The sequence below is a fragment of the Saccopteryx bilineata genome, chromosome X (genome assembly GCF_036850765.1).
Source record: "Saccopteryx bilineata isolate mSacBil1 chromosome X, mSacBil1_pri_phased_curated, whole genome shotgun sequence".
NCBI lineage: Eukaryota > Metazoa > Chordata > Mammalia > Chiroptera > Emballonuridae > Saccopteryx > Saccopteryx bilineata.
In genome coordinates, this window is record NC_089502.1 from 65,854,834 (window position 1) to 65,875,974 (window position 21,141).

Here is a 21,141-nt window from a genome sequence, read left to right on the forward strand (position 1 = left end):
ACCTCAAGGCTTTTACTATGATTACATCTGCAAAGGTGCCTTTTCCAAATAAAGTCACAGCAGATTTTAGTGATTAAAAACATAGACATGTTTTTGGTAGTCACCATTCAATATACTACAGTAAATCCACCTAAAGTTTTGTAAATTTAATTGTTCTTTTAAAAAATAAAAACAAAGAACAAATTTGTTTCTGTTGATTTTTTCTTGTGTTTTTTCCATTCTCTATTTTCCCTTCCTGCTGCATTTGTTAATTAGTTTGATATTTCTTTGCTGTTTTTAAAAATCAAATTGCCTATTTGTTGTTGAATTTTAAGGTTTTTAAAAATATTTTCTGGATATTAACCCTTTATCAGATATACAACTTAGAAATATTTTCTGCCATTCTATGGGTTATTTTTGTTATTCCTTTGATAGTATTTTTTGATCCATGAAAGTTTTTAATTTTGATGTATTTTGTCTATTTTCCCTTGGTGTCATATTTTAGAAATCATTGTCAAAGGCAGTGCCATGAAGCTATTTTTCTACATCTTTTTCTCATAATTTCATACTTTTAACCTTTATGTTTTAAGTGTTTGTTCCATTAAAGCTAATTTTAGTTATGGTATAAGGTAAAGGTTTTTAGATTTAAAGTGGGTCTGTTATATGAAGGGATTAATGAATTTATATATACCTAACACATAGATACAGAAAACAAGATAACAAATCCCAAAGGGAAGGGGAGAGGGAGATAAGGGGAGGGTGCAAAGGGAGTGTAAATGACATGGAGGTGAGTGGGTAAGGTTATTATATTTAGTGGGACACTTGAATCCATGTTAACACAATAAATTAAAATTAATAAAAATTTAAAAAATAATAAAATGGGTCTGTATAAATATACTATACTTGAATCCTGTTTTTAATCTATTATTTCAATCTGTCTTTTAATTTAGGAATTCAATTACATTTAAAATAATTACTAACAGTGAAGTACTTACTATTGGCCATTATGTTTATCATTTTTTTTAAGCCTTATGTTTTTGTCCTTTATTGCCTCCATTGCTACCTTCTTTTCTATTTGATTTCTTTTAAATGCTTACTTATACTTTGGTTCAATGAAGAACCATATGCAACACAAAGACATGAAAGTCTAGCCCAACAAATATTGTAGCTTTATAAGAGCAATAAATCTTTTGCTATTTAGGTAGCTGATCTCTAAATATACATGTAATAAAACATTTCATTTCAGTTGTATATTTAAAACACAAATCTAACATTTGTCAGTTTACTTTATAAAGTTAATAAATAATTTGTGTATGTTCTCAAATATCTATTTTTTACATGAAAAAAATTAAGACAGTATTTTATAATGTTACAAAGTAAGATATCATGAGATCAAGAATTGTAATTGTACACTTCCCAGGGCCTGTAGATCAGAATATAATCATTTCATGTATCAATTTATATTGTTTTATTTATACTTTGATTTTTTTTAACAGCTAGCATCTTAAGAGACAATATGGTAAAATTAGATTTGCCATGTAATGTCTGAGTACTTTTTATGATTTTCTTGAAACATCTTGGAATTCTAGTTTTCCTGATTTTAATCTCTTGTGGTTTGTAAAATTTTAACTACTAAAATCATGTTAGGAAAAAAATCTCAATTAGCATTTTAGTTGTCAACTACAAGAACTTTTCTGACTAATAAAATTTTCTAAATACTAGTTTTATATTACTTAAGAAAAAAATTCATGTGCTTAAAAAAGTGTTAGTTTGCCAAAATTTATAATATTGAAATTTCAATTTGTAAAGCTTATTTAACTTCTGAAAGGTTTTCTAGAATTGGTAGAGAGGAGATGGGAGAATATTTTTAAAATAAGCCACTATATCTTTCCTCCTTTGCTCCTGAATTTATTTATTTTTAACCTGAAGCAACTTATTTTCCTCCTTCTATTACCTACTCCATATAACAGTCTCTTGTATATTTCCACTCTTGGCCTTTTGTTAAATTTCAGCAAGTGAAGCCAGTGAATAATGAAGGCCCTAGTGAATTCAATCAATCAATCAGCTTATATTTATTTTTTGTCTACCACATACCCAGCAGTGTCCTCTATGCGCTATACCTTGTAATTGAAAAACACCTAGAGAACACTGCTTATTAAAACAGAATGATTGATAGATTTTAATGCTCAACTAATACCAGAACATCTGATGCAAAGCTAAAACATTGATTTGTGAATCTCTTACTACTGAACTTTTCTGAAAGACATATTTATTGTCTGATTGCTTTAGTTAATCAAATTTTATTTAATGACTTGCTAATTAATAATATACTATATTTTCTTGACTCACATAAAATGTAATATATTTTACATAGGAGCTATCCTAAACCCATAAATTTGTCTGAACATTTTAAAATAGAATATCCAACATATGTGTAGAATTGTCTTTATAACAGATTTTTCTAATCAAATAAATTCATTTTTGTGTATATTCCCTGTGACTATATAAAAATAATTAGACTAAATTGTTTTAAATATGATATCTTGCCTTTAATCACCTCATAACCTAGTGAAAATATTGCAACAGGATTATATTTAGGATCTAAATTATAAGATTTTCTATTTTTATTTTTAAGATTCTATTTATTCATTTAGAGATGAGAGAGAGAGAGGAAGAGGGGGGAGGAACAGGAATCATTAACTCCCATATCTGCCTTGACAGGCATACCCAGGGTTTTGAACCAGCAACCTCAGCATTCCAGGTTGACTCTTTATCTACTGTAGCACCACAAGTCAGGCAGGATCTAAATTACATAAAATAAAATACAGTAAAATTACCTTTAAAATTTCTTAAATCATCCATTAAAGTAAATGTATTGCTTTCTTATCAATATATAACCATATACTATGATGTATATAATAATATATAATTAATATTCTGATACATAGTATCTATTTTAAGTATGATTTTTTCATGAGAAAGATAATGCATGATAGTTGATTTAAAAACCTTAACTATTCACATGATGTGACTTCAGTTTACATCCAAATAAGTTTCTCTACTCTTAGCCAAGAGTAGCAGATTTCCAACAGTAGGTACTTCTTTGCATTTACATTCAAAGTTGTGTCCCTCTAATTGTCCATTAGTTTGAGCAAGGCAACCATTTGGAGAGCTAGTTTTATGGTGGCCATAAAAAGACTATTCCAGTGATGTCCAGCCTGTCTAATTCTCTTCTATCTCATACATAAGACTTTTCCTTAAAAATATGTTTTTTTATTTCTCCTCCCAATTTCTACCTCACTTAACATAGTTCAAAGCCTGAATTACCTACCCCTTGACTAAACAATTATTAAAGTTTTTATACTTATTCAATTCACACTTAGTTAAATTAGTCATCCAAATATCTAAAAACACAATTCTGACCATATAACCTGTTGCTTAAAAACCTTCAATTGGCTCCCCATTTTCTACAGAATTAGATATAAACGTACCTTAGTATTAATGGCCTCCACAAAGCAACCTCAACTCCCTTTCTAGTTCTAGTTGAGCTGACAATTTCCAAAGACACCTTATCCTTTTAGTCCACTGTGTTTATACCACTGTTTTTCTCCAAAATGCTCTTTTCTATTTCTGTCTATCAAACGTATGCTCATCTTTTCAGGTTTGGATGAGATATCAATCCTCTAGTTGATGTAATTTTGCCACATCTTGAACTTGTATAGCACTTCATTTATTGACCTGTCGTCATGGCACTTATCATACCTTTCTTTGTATTAAAGTCATTCATATGCCTGTCTTATCTCTCCCTCTCGGATCATAGTTTTTGCCCTCCAGGAAATTATGTTTTACCTATCTTTTTCTTTTTCATTTTTATATTTCCTGTAGCACCTAAAACAGCACCTAGTATAGAAGATATGCTTGATAAATATTTGAACAAAATTCAAATAAGTTACCTTGGAAAGTTATCTATCCTTATTTCAATAATGTTCAATTTGCCAAAAAAGTTTCTGAAGTCCTTTACAATTGTTTTAAAGGACTGTAGGATTCTTTTAAAAGATTTCAGTGGTGACAAATCTTTGTCATTTGATGGAAAATTGATTTTGGAAAATGGAATTTATTCTTAGTCAAATTTAGTGAATAATGTGGCTGTTCAATCTAGGCTGTTATATTTTCAGTTATTGAAAAAGGAATGTGAAATAATGAGACAAATCTCTGGGTGAATCATAACTGACAACTCGAAAAGTAAAGTTTCCAAAATGATTTCAACAATGGTAATATCATTGTAATGACTTTATAACATCTTGAGTTTTCTACTTTGACTACTTATTTAAATGTGTAAGTTCTAATACATTTGTTAAATCTCTCTTGGCCCTTGTAGATTAATTTTGTGATTCTCCACACCACATTGTTGAAAAATGTCTTTGAAATTTAAATGTTATTTAAACTAGAAGTAAATTATCTTGTTCATTTGAAATAGTGCATTTTATAGTTTTTGGTGGAGAAACTTTATCAACATTATTGGACCAAACAAAATTTCTTAAATTGGAAGAAAATATATTTATACTGTTCTATGATTCAAAAAAATCTTATGAATTCAGCTACTATGCCTGGCTGTTCTGAGTTTTACCATAAGCGTAATAAACTGAAGAATAGATTAGTAGCAAACAATAGAGGGTAACTGAATATAGCATTTGAATACCATGTAACTGGTGCCTCAGAATTATAAAACAAAAATGTGAGACTTTATCCCTTCCTAAATCTCATGAAATTTATAGTATTGGTATATTAATTTCTTATGGAAGTTTTACAATTGGCTTAAGTAAGAAACTACATTTTATATTGTTAACATTTATAATATCCATGTTTAAAGAAATTAAATTAACCATGTTTATTACATGTATCATTTTTGTTATTTCATATGCAAACTTTTAGTCATTACTGGGTCTTTTGCAATTCATTTATGTTATAACTTATTTTACACATATTTCCATAACAACTTCATATAGCCAGCTTTAAATTATCCTAATATATGGGAGTATGTGAAGACATAATGCAAAATGTTTAGATATTTCTGCTTTATTTCAAAACTGTTGATGTGACTACTTTAGCAAATTTACCTCCTTCATTAAGGTTAGCAATCAATTTACTTTACACACAATATATCAAATACTAATTATTGGTTGCAAGACAAGAAAGTATATGTTTTGAAGAATTTTCAATAGAAATATTATCACTCTCAGTTCATCATTTTAAAAATAAATTATTTTTTTAATAATTTTATTTTTAATGGGGCAACATCAATAAATCAGGATACATATATTCAAAGATAACAACTCCAGGTTATCTTGTCGTTCACTTATGTTGCATACCCATCACCCAAAGTCAGATTGTCCTCTGTCACCTTCTATCTAGTTTTCTTTGTGCCCCTTCCCCTCCCCCTTTCCCTCTCCCTCTCCCCCCTCCCCCCGTAACCACCACACTCTTATCAATGTCTTTTAGTTTCACTATTATGTCCCACCTACGTATGGAATAATGCAGTTCCTGGTTTTTTCTGATTTACTTATTTCACTTCGTATAATGTTATCAAGATCCCACCATTTTGCTGTAAATGATCCGATGTCATCATTTCTTATGGCTGAGTAGTAGTCCATAGTGTATATGTGCCACATCTTCTTTATCCAGTCATCTATTGACGGACTTTTTGGTTGTTTCCATGTCCTGGCCACTGTGAATAATGCTGCAATGAACATGGGGCTGCATGTGTCTTTACATGTATCAATGTTTCTGAGTTTTGGGGATATATACCCAGTAGAGGGATTGCTGGGTCATAAGGTAATTCTATTTTCAGTTTTTTGAGGAACCACCATACTTTCTTCCATAATGGTTGTACTACTTTACATTCCCACCAACAGTGGATGAGGGTTCCTTTTTCTCCACAGCCTCTCCAACATTTGCTATTACCTGTCTTGTTAAATAAATTATTTAAACTTCATAATCTTTAGGCATTCTAGTTAATTGATATTTTACTCTAATGAGACTTTAACTTGAGAAAAAGTAGTTTTATAATATTTCTTAAAAGAATTATATCAGTTTTAACTTATCCTCAGTATATTAATATATTCTGAACTCAAAGTAAAATGGCAGGTCTAGTGGCCAGGGGTAGTAATAATTTAACTGAAAATTGAATAATTGACTATATTACCTTATTATTTACATTGGATGATCATCATTTCTTACTAATAGGAATAATAGTAATTCATTGGCTATCACTGAATATAATTTATCAAATTCAATAAATGTTTGGTTGAATACCATGTTCCCACCGCCACCACTTAGTGAAAATAAATTGTCTTATCAATTTCTCAGGAGGTACTCGTTTGGGAGGGAAGGAGAGGACAAGTGAGAGTTTGAAGTATTCCAAAAGTTTGTGTATCTCAAGTAAAAGTATGATAAAGTACAGGCTAACCTGAGCCACAGCTCATAGGACTACCTTGGTCTCTATAAGCACTCTCCAGAATCCAACTAGGGTAGCATTTATCTGCTTGTGTGGCATGCTGATGTAATAAGGTGTTGCTGGCTATTTCCCTTAGTAGCTTCTATTTAAAAAAAAACCTTACAGGACTGACGTGTGGTGACACAGTGGATAAAGTGTTGACCTGGAATCCTGAGGTCGCCGGTTTGAAACCCTGCACTTGTTCGGTCAAGGCATATATGGGAGTTGATACTTCCTGCTCCTCCCCCCTTCTCTCTCTCTCTCTCCCTCCTCTCTCACTCACTCCCTCTCTTCTCTAAAATGAATAAATAAAAAAAAATTTAAAAAAGGAACAGTTATGTCAGATGAATAAATCCTGTGAAGTAATACAAAGCATGATGACTATAGTTAATAATTTAAATATTGTAATTCATTCCAAAGAGCACTGCATATTTATTATAAGAATTTTATTTTTCATAGATTGCCAGACCATACTTTCAGGCCCCAACTATGTCTTAGAAATTTTGTTGAATTCCAAGGGAACCTTGCACCACTTCTAAAATTTCCCCACCAAGGAAGTCCTTTTCTATCTAGTGCATTCAATAAGGAAACAGAATTGTTTATGTGGGGGATACGCTATGAATGAAAACCTATCTTGAAGTCTTATGTGATTTTTTTTGGTGTTGATCAGCATACCAGGTAGTGTTAATGCATACCTTACTGAGATTACATTTGTTGTTTCCACAGATTTCAGGAAACCTTACTGTGCCTTGGATTACAGGGTGTTCTAGAAAAAGAGCAGTAAGTAATCTTTCCTTTAAAGCAGCAAATGGGTTTTCCCCTGTGTTGTTAGTAGGGATGCCATTGAGAAAACTGTAATGATATTTATAAAGTTGGCAAAACCAAACCTCAGTAAGACTGCATTATCGCAAAGGATATATTTTGTGATCATAATATTTATATATACTACAAAAGTAACCTTAAAGAAAATGCACTAATCAGTGCCTTAGATAATATTTGAGCACATTTTTACAGTTTTTAAAAGCATTGAAATTAATAAAATAAATTAATAAAATGTTGTACTTTTTCTACATCTAGTTAACCCAGCTAATTTGATCATAACATTTGAATCGTGATTGATTTAAACATCTCAGTCAAAATTAAATAATTTATATTAGTATTAGTGCATTTTCATATCTAGCAGTAATGAGTAACTCATATTTTAACAGTCTTATTTAGTTTTTGTGTTAAAACTGTTTTGTGATGTTAATATAAGAGAACTTCATCAGAATTGTGTTTTCTCAATGAATCCCATCTAGTTGGTCTGTGTAAGACCCATAAATCTACATTTTAACAAGCAGTTCAGGAGATTTTTATACAATAGTCCATAGATAAGAAATTATTAAAGAATTTTAATAATAAAAGAGACATGAGAAGACTTTTAGAAAGATAACTCAAGTTACTCTATTAGATAGTTTTGAGGATAATAAAATGGAAGCTAGTATTATAGTACTGGACAGGATTATGTAGACTCCTTTTTCTTTTTACTTCCACACAAAATAAACTACATAGCATGAAAGTAATACAGGAGGCCACCAAAGGAGAACTCTGAAAGATGGAGAGAAAGCAACTGGTTAAGGACTCTAAGGCTTTGAAGACCTACAAGGTATTTTGTTGTCATATAATAACATCAGGTGACACAGATTAGGCATAATATGACCCCCAATCTAACAAGAGAAGACAACTTGGGGGGGGGCTTAGTCCTCCCATTTAATAGATGAGAATCCCACAAACATGAAATGAGCTTGGTTATATTGGCCCAAAAAGATCAATTTGAAACCTCAGTGACAATAAGTAAGCAAGGGAAATATTTGTTTGTTTGTTTCCCATTCTGGGCCTGAACTTCTTTCCTAGAAAAACTGGGCAATAATATATATTTTTAAAAAGGGAAGCCTTTTTGTTCCTTTAGGTCAGAGAATTATTTCTCCCACTTTTAGAACCAAGTGACTTAATTAATACCAGGAAGTGTGATCAGGACACCATAGCTTCCCAACAAAGGAATTGTGTTATTTATCCTTAAATAATGTAAAATTTAATGGAGAATCTATTTTTTGACCTTGAGACACTGGTCTATTAGGTGGCACCAATAAGCAACATCTTTCCACAATAATCCCTTAGGCTGGAGAAGGACCTGTGTCCCTTAAGATTGTAGCAGTAGTGATCAATGGGAATCCAAGTGATACCATATAGACCAAAAAAGTTAAAATATCAGTACAAATGGTCTGAAAATAAAATATCATTGGAACCAAAACCCATAAAATAGGCCAAGACCTGTGTGCTAAACATAACTGGGTGACTATTAGATAAAATGAAAAGATTTAAATAAGACCAAAGGTCTGCCTGACCAGGTGTTGGCACAGTAGATAGAGCATCCTACTGGGACGCAGAGGACCCAGGTTCGAAGCCCCGAGGTCATCAGCTTGAGCGTGGGCTCACCAGCTTGAGTGCGGGGTCACTGGTTTGAGCATGGTATCATAGACATGACCCCATAGCGGCCGGCTTAAGCCCAAGGTCACTGACTTGAAGTGCAAGGTTGCTGGCTTGAGCCCAAGGTCACTGGCTTGAGCAAGGGGTCACTGGCTCAGTTGGAGCCCCCTGGTCAAGGCATATATGAGAAAGTAGTCAATGAACAACTAAGGAGCCACAACAAAGAATTGATGCTTCTCATCTCTCTTCCTTCCTGCCTGTCTGTCCCTATCTGTTACTCTCTCTGTCTCTGTCTCTCTGTGTCACACACACACTCACACACACACACAGACACACACCCCAAAAGTCTCCTATCATAATGGATAAAGTGGGTAGGATATAATTGAAAGTCATCAATAATTCCAAGAACAGAGAATCGCAGCTTGAATAACAAAAGAAAATCAAATGCAATGAACACTGAGGTGAATTAGGTAATGGGATTATCTGACAAGGATTTTAGAGCATCCATGATAAAAATACTTCAACATGCAATTACAGATTATTTTTAAACAAATGAAAATTTCAAAAATTATAAAAGAACTAAATTAGAATTATAGAACTGAAAAATCCAATAAATAAAATTTTAAAAATAACTTTCTGTATGGCTCAAAATTTGAGAGGTGTTTTAAAAAAATAGAATCAATGAACTTGAGGACAGATTGATAAAGTTTACCTAATTTGGACAACACAGAGAATAATGGTTGAAAACTTAACAAATTTAAGGAAAAAATAATATAAACCCACAGATTCAAGAAACTGAGTGATCTGTAAGCAAGATAAATGCAAGTAAATCCATACCCAGACACATCGTAATTAAACTTCTGAAAACTAAAGATAAAGACAGAGTCTTAAGTTTAGCCAGAGAGAAATACATTTCCTATGGAAAAACACCAATTCAAATGACAGTAACAGATTTTTCATCTGAAATGTTGGAGAAACAAATGCCAATATTTTTCACATGTTTAAAAAATATAACTTTCAGCCAATAAATTTGTCAAAACTGGATTATTTCAGGAATGAAGGAACAATAAAGACATTCATAAATAAAAAAAAATGAAAGAATTTGTTAACTGAAATACTAGATATCAGGTATATATTGTTGCTGAACAAATCATCACTATTTTAACAGCTTAAAATAACATGTATTTATTATCTCAGTTTATTTGGGTCTGGAGTCCAGGCATGGATTAGTTGGATCTTCTGCTTAGGCTCTCACAGGATGCAATTACAGTGTTGACTAGGCTATATTCATTTATAGAAGTTTTAATGAGGCTAAATAATACACTTGTAAACTCATTCAGGTTGTTGGAACAATTTATTTCCTGTGGCTTTAAGATTGAGACCCTGTTTTCTCATTGGCTGTCGGCTGGAGGTTACTCATATTTTCTAGAAGAGGCTGCTCACAGTTCTAGAGGCCCTTTTTAGTTCTTAGAGGATACCCACAAGTCCCAGATGCCTCCCACAATTTCTTGTCATGTAGTCTCTTTTGTTTAAATGCTCACATTTTTTCTAAGCCACCAGAGTTTCTACAGTGAGTCTGCTAGCAAGACAAAGCCATTTACAATGAAACATAATCACAAGGTTGATATTTTCTTATCTTTATTATATTCTATTAGTTAGAAGCAAAGCAATGGTACCCTCACAGTAAGTAAGGGAGAAGGGATTACATAAAAATATGAAAAGGAGATGGTGGGTTAATGAGGTTGCAAACTTAGTGACTGTCTACCACAGGCAACAGATGAGTGGTGTTAAAGCCTCCTAGTCCGTTTTGTTACTTTGAAAAAGTTACTATTCTATGGTGCAAAGAAGAGAAGCCTAGGTGGGGTCTGGAAGGTCTCCTTAAGTTGAAGAGATGGAGTTAAGAGTACAGAGAATATAAGATGCTTAATGTTTGCAGACAAGAGTATTGAAGAAGAGAGAGCTATGCAAAGAAGATACGTCTTGAAATCATGTTGTGCTTTGTCTTTAACTATATACTTTCTCAAAGTTGTTTTGGCTGTTGTAGGTCTTTTGAATCATCATATGAATTTTAAAGTCAATTCGTTATGTTCTATAAAAGTTTACTGTGTTTCTGGTTAGAAATGTTTTGAATGTATATGTATGGAGAGAATAACATCTTAGCAATAATGACCATTTTGACCCTGAAAAAGTTGTATCTCCTTATTAGTTTAAGCCCTTTAAAAATTTCTTAGCAATATTTTTTTATGAGCACACCTTGTAGATATTCTGGTTTCCTTTCCAAACCACCACAATAAGGTGAATATTGCAATAAAGCTAGTCACATGAAAGTTTTGGTTTTCCAATGCATATCAAATTTATGTTTATACTATACTACAGCCTATGAGGAGTACAATAACATTATGTCTAAAAAATGTACATAACTTAATTTATTGTTTATAATGCTAATCATCATCTGAGCCTTAAAGAAGAAATATATATATTTGTGTGTGTGTGTGTGTGTGTGTGTGTGTGTGTGAGAGAGAGAGAGAGAGAGAGAGAGAGAGAGAGAGAGAGACTGTGCGCGCATGCGCACACGCACGCACAGGTGAGGAGGTTTGCCTCTGTGTAGATAGCTGTTGACTGATCAGGGTGCTGCTTGCTGAAGTTTGAGGTAGATGTGTTAATTTTAAAAAATAAGACAACAGTGAAGTTTGCAACATCAATTGACTGTATCATCCAGAAATTTCTCTGTAGCACATCATGCTGTTTAATAGCATTTTATAAATGTAGAACTTGTTTCAAAACTGGAGTCAATTGTCAGAAACCCTGTCATGACTTCTTCAATTAAATGTATGTAATATCCTTTGTTATTTTAACCATCTTCACCAAGAGTAGATTCTATCACAAGAAACCACTTTCTTTGCTCATCCATATGAAGCAAGTTCTCATCCATGTCTGTTCAGTCACATCTTCAGGCTCCATTTCTCATTCTAGATCTCTTGTTATTTTCACCATAACTGCAGCTACTTCCTTAACTGAATTCTTAATTCCCTCTTAATTGTCATGAGGGCTGGATTCAACATTTTCTAAACTTTTGATAATATTGATATTGTGGTCTCTTCTTCATGAATCATCAATGTTCTTACTGGCTTTTAGAATAATGAATTATTTCCAGGAGGTTTTTTAATTACTCCACCCAGTTCCATCAGAGGACTCAACAACTATGAGAGCTATAGCCTTATTAAATGTGTGTGTATTTTTTAAAATAATAAGACTTGAAAATCAAAATCACTCTTTGATCTGTGGGCTCCAAAATGGATGTTATGTTAGCAGGTATGAAAACATTAATCTTATTACATATTTCCATCAGAAAGAAAATTTTTCTGAGAAGTATTCCTCAACTTAAACTATTCAGTAACCACATTGTAAACAAATGTGCTGTCATCCTGGCTTTTTTTTTTTTTAATTGAGCATAAGAACAGTCAATTAATCATTATTTTTAAGGGCACTAAGATTTCTAGAATGGTAAATATGTACTGGCTTTAACTTAACATCACCAGCTTCATTAACCTGTAACAAAAGAGTCAGCTTGTTGAAGCTTTGAAGCTAGGCATTGACTTCTCTTTTGCTATGACGGTGTTAGATGGCATCTTCTTCCAATATAAAGCTGTTTCCTTTACATTGAAACTCTGCTGTTTAGTGTAGCCACCTTCATTAATTATATTTGCTGAATCTTCCAGAGAACTTTCAGACCCTTCTACATCAGCACTTGCTGTTTCACTTTGTACTTTTGTGTTATGGAGATGGCTTTTTTCTTCTTGAACTCTATGAACCAACTTCTACTAGCTTCAAACTTTTCTTCTGCAGCTTTCTCAACTCTTTAAGCCCTCATAGAATTAAAGACAGTTAGGGCCTTTCTCTGGACTAGGCTTTGGCTTAATAGAAGGGGGTGGCAGATTTGATCTTTTATCTAGACCACTTAAGTTTCTCATATCAGTAATAAAATTGTTTTTGCTTTCTTATCATATGTGTGTTCACTGGAGTAGCACTTTTAATTTTCTTCAAGAATTTTTTCTTTGCATTTACAACTTGGCTGTTTGGCACAAAAGTCTAGCTTTCAACTTATCTTGGCTTTAATGTCTTTTTCATTAAAATTAATCATTTCTAGCTTTTGGTGTGAAGTGAGTTATGCTTAACTCATATCTTTACTTGAGTACTTAGAAGTCATTACAGGTTATTAATTGGTGTAATTTCAATATTGCTGTGTGTCTGAGAATATGGAGGCTTGAGATGATTAGAAAGACAGGGAAACACCTGGTCAATGAAGCAATCAGAACCCACAAGGCATTTATCTATTATTTTCATAGTCTTATATGTTTGTGGTGTCCTCAAATAATTACAATAATAACATCAAAAAGACCTTATCATAGATCACCATAGCATATATAATAATGATCCAAACCTTGAAATATTATGAGAATTACTAAAATGTTTCACAGAGATGCATAGTGAATAAATGTTGGAAAATGATGCTGATAGTCTCATTCAATGGAGGGTCACTATAAACCTTTTATTTGTAAAAAATGCAATATTGTAAAACAATAAAGTGAAACACAATAAAATTAAGTTGACCTTTATTTCTTTTTTTGTAAAATGCTTACTTAAGGAACCATACTTTTCTTAATTTTCTATCTCTTTTTAAATTTGAATACTACTAGTGACCAGAACTGTGCTAAACAAATGTTAGCAAGATATCCTTCTTTATACAAAACCAGATTTTTAATCACATTAAATACATTTTCTATGATTACCAGTGCATTATACTTTTAAATAATGTACATGTGTTTTAGAAAATCCTATGCTCTATAGATATATTATTCCATTTAAGTATTGATATATTTCCTACCCTCAGTGAAAGTGTCTTCTCTACAAGAGGTAAGAGGATGTATTCAAAAAGTCAATTGTGATTTCCGGTTGAAAATTTAATTTGACATTTTTTACTTTGTTTTAAAATACTCATAGTGTAAAATATACCATTTTAACTACTTAAAGTGTACAGTTCAATAGTATTGAGTATATTCATATTACTGTATAACCAATCCCCAGAACATTTTTTAGTCTTCATTCCCCTGTGTCTCCAGAGACTGACAACTACATTCTACCTTTTTTGTTTCTATGACTTTATTTACTCTAGATAACTCATGTAAATAGATTAATATAAAATTTCCTTTTTGTAACAGATTTAATTCACTTAGAATAATGTCTCCAAGCTTCATCCATGTTTTAGCTCTTCCTTTTTTTAAGAATGAATATTATTCCCTTTTATATATATTGTAAAACACATTTTGATTGCATCAGTGCATTAGTTGATGGACAGTTGGGTTGTTTGCATGTTTTAGCTATGGAGAATAACATTTTCATGAACATTGTCATACAGGCTTCTGTTTGAGTTCTTCTTTTGACTTTTGGGGGGTATATACCTAGAAACAGAACTATAAGATCATATGGAAATTTTATTTTAATATTTTGAGAATTGTCATACTGTTTTCCATAGTTGCTGAACCGTTTTACATTTCCCCCAGCAGTGAACAAGTGTTCTAATTTTTCCATATGCTCACTATGTTATTTTCTGTTTTTGTTTTTTTTTAATAACCACCCTAGTAGATGAGAGGTGATACTTCATTATGGTTTTGATTTACATTTTCCAGGTGATTAATGATGTTGGTTATCTTTTCATGTGCCTTTTAGCCATTTATATATATTTGGGGGGGGCAAATGTCTATTTTAGTCTATTGTCTGATTTTTAATCAAGTTATTTTGTTGTTTTTGTTGAGCTATAATAGTTATTTATATATTCCTAATATTAATCCCTTATCAGACAAATAATTTATATTTTACATTTTGATAACTCTGTCTTGAATTTCTGGGATCTGTTCCTGTGATGATTAATTTTATGTGTCAATTTCACTGAGCCACTGGCTGCCTTGGTATCTGTTCAAGTGTTATTTTAGGTATATCTGTGAGGATGTTTCTGGATAAAATCAAGAATTGAATCACTAGACTGTGTAAAGCAGATTGTCTTCCGTAATGTAGGCGGTCCTCATACAATTAACTAAAGACCTGAATAAAATAAAAAGGCTGAGTAAGAAGGTACTCCTTCTGCCTGACTGATTGAATTAGAATATTGTTCTTTTCTGAAAGCCTTTGGACTAAGACTGAAACATTGGTTATTTTTAGCTCTAGAGCGTACTGGCTTTCTAACTTAATTTTGAGCTATTGCTTATCCTAGTTCTCAGACCTTTAGACAGACTACAACTACACTTTGGCTCTCCTGGATCTCCAGCTTGCTGACAGCAGATCTAGAAAGTTCTCAACCTCCATGATTGCATGAGTCAATACCTTATAATAAATCTCTCTGTTTCTATGTTTCCTTTTATGTACTATATACATATATACTTATTCTCTCTATACACATACATGCACATATACACATACATACTTTTATTAGTTTTATTTCTCTGGATAACTCTGACTAATCTCTTCATAATCCAAATCCACTTATACTTTATTCTTTCTTGAAAATAACATCTCTTAGATGTATATTATAGGTGTCTTGGCATGAGGTATCTTGAACTCTTAGTCCCAGGATTTCTGTCTCCAAATCCCTGACCTAATATTTTTCTGAAGTTACTATATGTGAGAAATTACTATTTTTGTTTCCACTCTTTTAAAAAGATCAACAGTCAACCCTAGAGTTTAATCTGACATAGCCTAGCTAACATTTTACTTGTCAGACATGCAGTTGCAATCACAATCTTCTGCTACAGGAATGTAATGCAAAAAAAATCTTAAGCAGGAATAGAAAACTTCATTCTGCTGACAAGCAGAAGTGAAGCAAAAACCCATTTAACATAGCCTATGGTTAAAAACATTGAATTCAGATAACTAGACTTGTTTAAAAGTCCCTGAAGGAATGGACTCACCCTTTTTAGAAAAAATCAAGTAAGTTATTTCTCCCTTTAAAGTTTGGAGACAGCAGTCTCAATAAAAAATAGAGGGATTGCTGATAAGTTTTTATGTACAAGAGAAAACTTAAAAAAAAAAAACAGAAAAAAATATCAGCACAACAAAATCTTACACAATGAAATCCATCACTTCAACATGTATACATAATTTCTATTCTTCAGCAACAAAAATTAAAAATTAGAGGTAGAAGATATTTCAATTATGATAGGCACATAAGGGAGGCTCAAAACTGGTATAATTTTCTTCCTCGGTGCAAAAGAGTGGGAATTGAGAAAATCCTGGGTTTTAAATTTAGCTCTGCCAGTTTCTAGTTGTGAGCCTATGACTTTATCCCTGAGAGTTAATTTCCATATGTGAAAATGGGAATAATGCTACGTACCTCATAAGATTGCTAAAGTCATTAAAAGAAAACAATATAAAACATATCATGCTCATAGAAAGATCCAATAAATGTTAGTCTCTCTTTGATACCTACCCTCCCACACACATCCACTTATATCTTAAGCAGAAAGGAAGTACAAGATACTTTTGGGTGATGACTAATTTAAAAGAATCACATATACCTGAAAGAATCTGTTATTTTAGTAAGAGCAGCAGTAGCTTATTATGCTGTAAATTTGCCCAAGCTTCTTTGTGAAGGACATTTTATCCTGCTTTCTTTTTCCTTATTTTAGAAACTACAGGCCCTGGCTGGCTGGTTCAGCAGTATAACTTTGGTTCAGCATGTGGAAGTCCCAAGTTTGAGTCCAGTCAGGGCACAGAGGAGAAGTGCCCATCTGCTTTTCCACCTCCTCACCCTTCTCTCTCTCTCTCTCTCTCTCTCTCTCTCTCTCTCTCTCTCTCTCTTCACTTCCCACAATAATGGTTAGAATGGTTTGAGCAAGTTGTCCCCAGGCACTGAAGATGGCCCCATGACCTCACTACAGGTGCTAAAATAGCTCAGTTGCCAAACAACAGAGCAGCAGCTCCAGATGGGCAAATCATCGCCCACCTGGTAGGGGGCTTGCCGGATAGATCCTGTTCAGGGTGCATGTGGGAGTCTGTCTCTGTCTCTCTGCCTCTCACCCTCTCACTTATCATATTTTTCATTCCATAAGACAGACCTGACCATAAAACGCACCTAGGGTTTTAAAGAAGAAAATAAGAAAAATAATATTCTGAACCAAATGGTGTGTTAAAATATTTAATAAAATATACCACAATAATATTTCAACAGTGTAAACTCAACAGCAATATTAACAAACATCAGCTCTGTTATTAACAAATGAGAAGAGACTTTAATGTTCAAATACTCTTCTAGTTGTCTGGGAATCCGCAGCAGCTAAAAAAAAATGAACATTTGCTCCATAAGATGCACAGGCATTTTCCCCTCCACTTTTGGGGAAAAAAAGTGCATCTTATGGAGCAAAAAAATACAATAATTTAAAAAAAAAATGACATTTGCATATGCTCAAGACAGTAGATGAGTCTTTTTTTTTTTACAATTTTATTTGAGATATGAGATCCAAGAAACACATACGTCATTTGGATGATAGCTGGTGTGTGAATAAGTTCTGATTTCCTGCCTTGCATGTATCATCATGTAACCGTAAATGGCTCCATTAGAAGCTCTGCTTGGGATCCCTCAGTGATAGCTGCCAGGTTTACATTTAGTACTGCAAGCTACTACGTGCTCTCTGAGAAACCTGTATTGACTAAATTAAACCGTAGGCCTAACACCCTGCAGCCAAGTGCTGGAGCTAAAGGGCAAACTGTAGCATACTCCTTCTGCAATATGACACCTGGTGAGGTGCACATTTCCACCACTTTTACTGCTAAATTCCTATGGTCTTATACACTGGAGATATTTTTCCATATTCACTTAGCAATTTATAAAATTAAGAAGATAAAAATAAATCAAAATAAGAAACCCACACCAAAATGTAGTTTGAAAGAACCCTTTTATTAATAAAAATGGAATGAACCTGTAGATGTCTTAGTATGTTCAGATCTAATAAAATAGCAGCCACAAAGACAGAAAGAAGAAGGAGTCATAGAATTAGGCAAAAGGTATAAAACATAATAGCAAATCAGGTAGTTCAGCACTAAGGAAAACTTGCCTAACTTTTCTTTATATATCTTTTACAATATTAATCCAACAGCATTAAGTATTGTTACATTTTTCAGTATTAAGTACATTTGATATTTTATTTAAACATCAATTTATGCATATACATATTTAATATTTAAATATATATATATATATTTATTTTTTTACAGAGACAGAGAGAGAGTCAGAGAGAGGAATAGATAGAGCCAGACGGACAGGAACGGAGAGAGATGAGAAGCATCAATCATCAGTTTTTCTTTGTGACACCTTAGTTCATTGATTGTTTTCTCATATGTGCCTTGACCGTGGGCCTTCAGCAGACCGAGTAACCACTTGCTCAAGCCAGCGACCTTGGGTCTAAGCTGGTAAGCCTTGCTCAAACCAGATGAGCCCGCCCTGAAGCTGGCGACAGCGGGGTCTCAAACCTGGTTTCTCCACATCCCAGTCAGATGCTCTATCCACTGTGCCACCGCCTGGTCAGGCTAATATTTAATTTTAAGACATAGTTAATAAAAACTTTTTTCTATAACCTTAAATCAGAGATAAATCAATGGCAAAACTTCCACTAGATAAGGTCTTTTGTCATTCACTCAATTAATGTTGGGTGTCTACTAGGTATATAGTATACAACTATCCAGCACTCTGGTTTATAAATTTTCATTTACTGACACTAAAACTTATGGATGGCCAAGGATTCTCTATTGTAAATTTGAACTTACAGCACATTTTTGGTTTTTAAATCCTTCTTTAATCTTATTGCATCTTACAGTTTCTTTTTTTGTTCTTAAAATATCTTTTTAAAAATATTTGTATCTTACTGAACTAAGGTATAACAGATTTAAAATAAGAATTATTCACGTAAAATGTAATTAAATTCAAACAGGTTTTTCAGAAGATATAAGTTTTACCACAGTGTTCTTGCCTTAGAATGGTAAATCTTTTGTAATTAGTGTAAACTAAATACAATCATAAACATTAGACATTTGATTTGTAAGGTTGCAGCTAGTGCCAGGCCTGGCGTCACTTAGCAATGAGTGTGTATGTGTGTGTGTGTGTGTGTGTGTGTGTGTGTGTGTGTGTGTGTGTGTGTATGGTGTGCAGAGTTCAGATGCTATTTGTCTGAGAGATTTTAGGAAGGTTAGAAGAATGAGAAAGGGAGTCCAATTGTATAGAAAAGCCACTGAAAACAGCTTGGATGGGCCACAAGTTGTGTGGGGCAGGTTCTCAGGGAATCACCAGGGCAAGCCAAACAGTGGGAGCGAGCCAGCTTGATGGAGACTCAGGTATGGCACCCACCTATCCTCTGTGTGTGTGGTTGTCTTAGCAAAGGAAAATGGCTTCTGCCAGCACTTTAGTAGACAGAAAGTTGCCTTCCAGCTCTCGTCCTGATTTCAGACAATTAAGTTGCTCTTCATATATGTTCCTGGTTCCTTTTGAGCTGCTGCTCCAGTACGGTAGCTCAGAGTCCTTGTTAAGACTTTGCACAGGCCTTTTAAGAGAAACTGCCTGGGTTTTTACAAACATAAGTTATGGGTTATTTTTCTTCATCAGACTGGAACCCTGAGCCAGCAGTCCTGGTATAGGTCCTTCCTCAAGGAGGACCTCCACAGCCAAGGTATTTCTTTTGATTTTAAACTGCAATCCATGGGTATGGGACAAACCTTTCTGCATCTTCAAGCCTTGTGTGTCTTTTTGTCTTCAACAGGTTAGTTAGGTTAGTTTTCACTCACTATTTCTTTAAATAAGTCATCAATCTCTTAGTCTCTCTCTTCTTATTCTGGTACACCTATAATACAGATGTTACATTTCATGTTGGCCTAAAAGTCGCTTAAAGTGTCCTAATTTTTTAATTGTCTTTCTTTCAGCCTTTCAGATTGGGTATGTTCTGCTACCCTTTTTTTCAAATTACTGATTTTATCTTCTGCTTCATTGAACCTACTGTTCATTGATTTAGAATATTTTTCATTTCTGATATTACATTATTTGTTTCTGACTGGTTATCTTTTTTATGGTTTTTATGTCCTCTTTCATGCTGTTCCTCTTTTCACTAAGTTCCTGAAAGTTGCTACTAAGTTTCTTGAGCATTCTTATAACCATAATTTTGCAATTTATAACTGGTAAATTGCTTACTTCCGTTTCATTTAGCTTTTGTTTTTTGAAATTGTTCTTGTTTTTGTCATTTCACTCATGTTCTTTTTTCTCCCCATTTTAGCTGCCTTTGTATGTTTGTTTCTATTTATTATGTAGATCTACTATGTCTCCCAGACTTGGTAGGGTAGCCTTATGTAGTAGTTGTCCTGTGGGTGCCACCAAGTGCCACAGTCTTTTTTATGTAAGGTGGTTGGGTGCTCCAGAAATGTCTTTTGAATGGGTTATATATGCCCTCCTTTCATAATTGAGTATTGAATGTTCTTGGCCCACTTGTGCATTGGGTTGATCCTCAGATTGGCTGACTGTGAAGACAAAACCCAACTGCAGTTTACAAGCTGCTGTGCTGGAACTGACCACACAAAGTGGAATTTGCTTCAGCAGGGTCTGGTGCCTACTGAGATCTCCCTTTGGATATGCTGCTTTTGAAGCTTATTGAATGCTGTTCTATTGTTGTCTGATCTGGACCACTAAAGGTGTCTGTTCTACAACCTCTTGGGGGGGACTCTGATGGAGGTCAATGTCAGAAACTTCCTGTGAATGGCCCTGGGCAACCTGTTTGGAGCTACTAAACAATCTACAATTTGTGACTCTCTGCTGGACCTTGATGTGGATGGGAAAGACCAAGCTGTACACCGAAGCTGGCTTCCACAAGCACTTGCTCTGTGGTAGGTTAGAGAACAGTCAAAGAAACCCCGAGTTCTACCTCCACCTACTAGCTATCTGTTAGGCTTCTAGGCTTAGTTACTGAAAGATGCTTAGGTAATAATCAAGTTGCCAGAGGTATGTTCATAGTGTGTCACCAGGTGAAGGTGATTGCTGTTCACTAGAAAAATACAAGTTCAAATTCAGTGCTAGTGCTGAGTTAATGCCACCCAGCCAGTCTCTCTCATGGTATACCAAGTAGAACTGCTCCCTGCTAAATGGTGGGAAGGGGGTCTCGGAGTGGTCAAGATGAAGC

At 33.6% G+C, this 21,141-nt stretch overlaps 1 protein-coding gene across 1 annotated transcript in view; it reads left to right on the forward strand.

Annotated features, from left to right (window-relative positions):
• The window catches only part of HDX (highly divergent homeobox), a 108,592-nt gene that overhangs the window by 23,847 nt on the left and 63,604 nt on the right, over nucleotides 1–21,141 (forward strand). Inside the window, exon 3 of the mRNA XM_066249772.1 lies at nucleotides 7,199–7,252. Coding sequence (XP_066105869.1) covers nucleotides 7,199–7,252 — 54 coding nt within the window. The remainder of the gene's footprint in view (nucleotides 1–7,198; nucleotides 7,253–21,141) is intronic.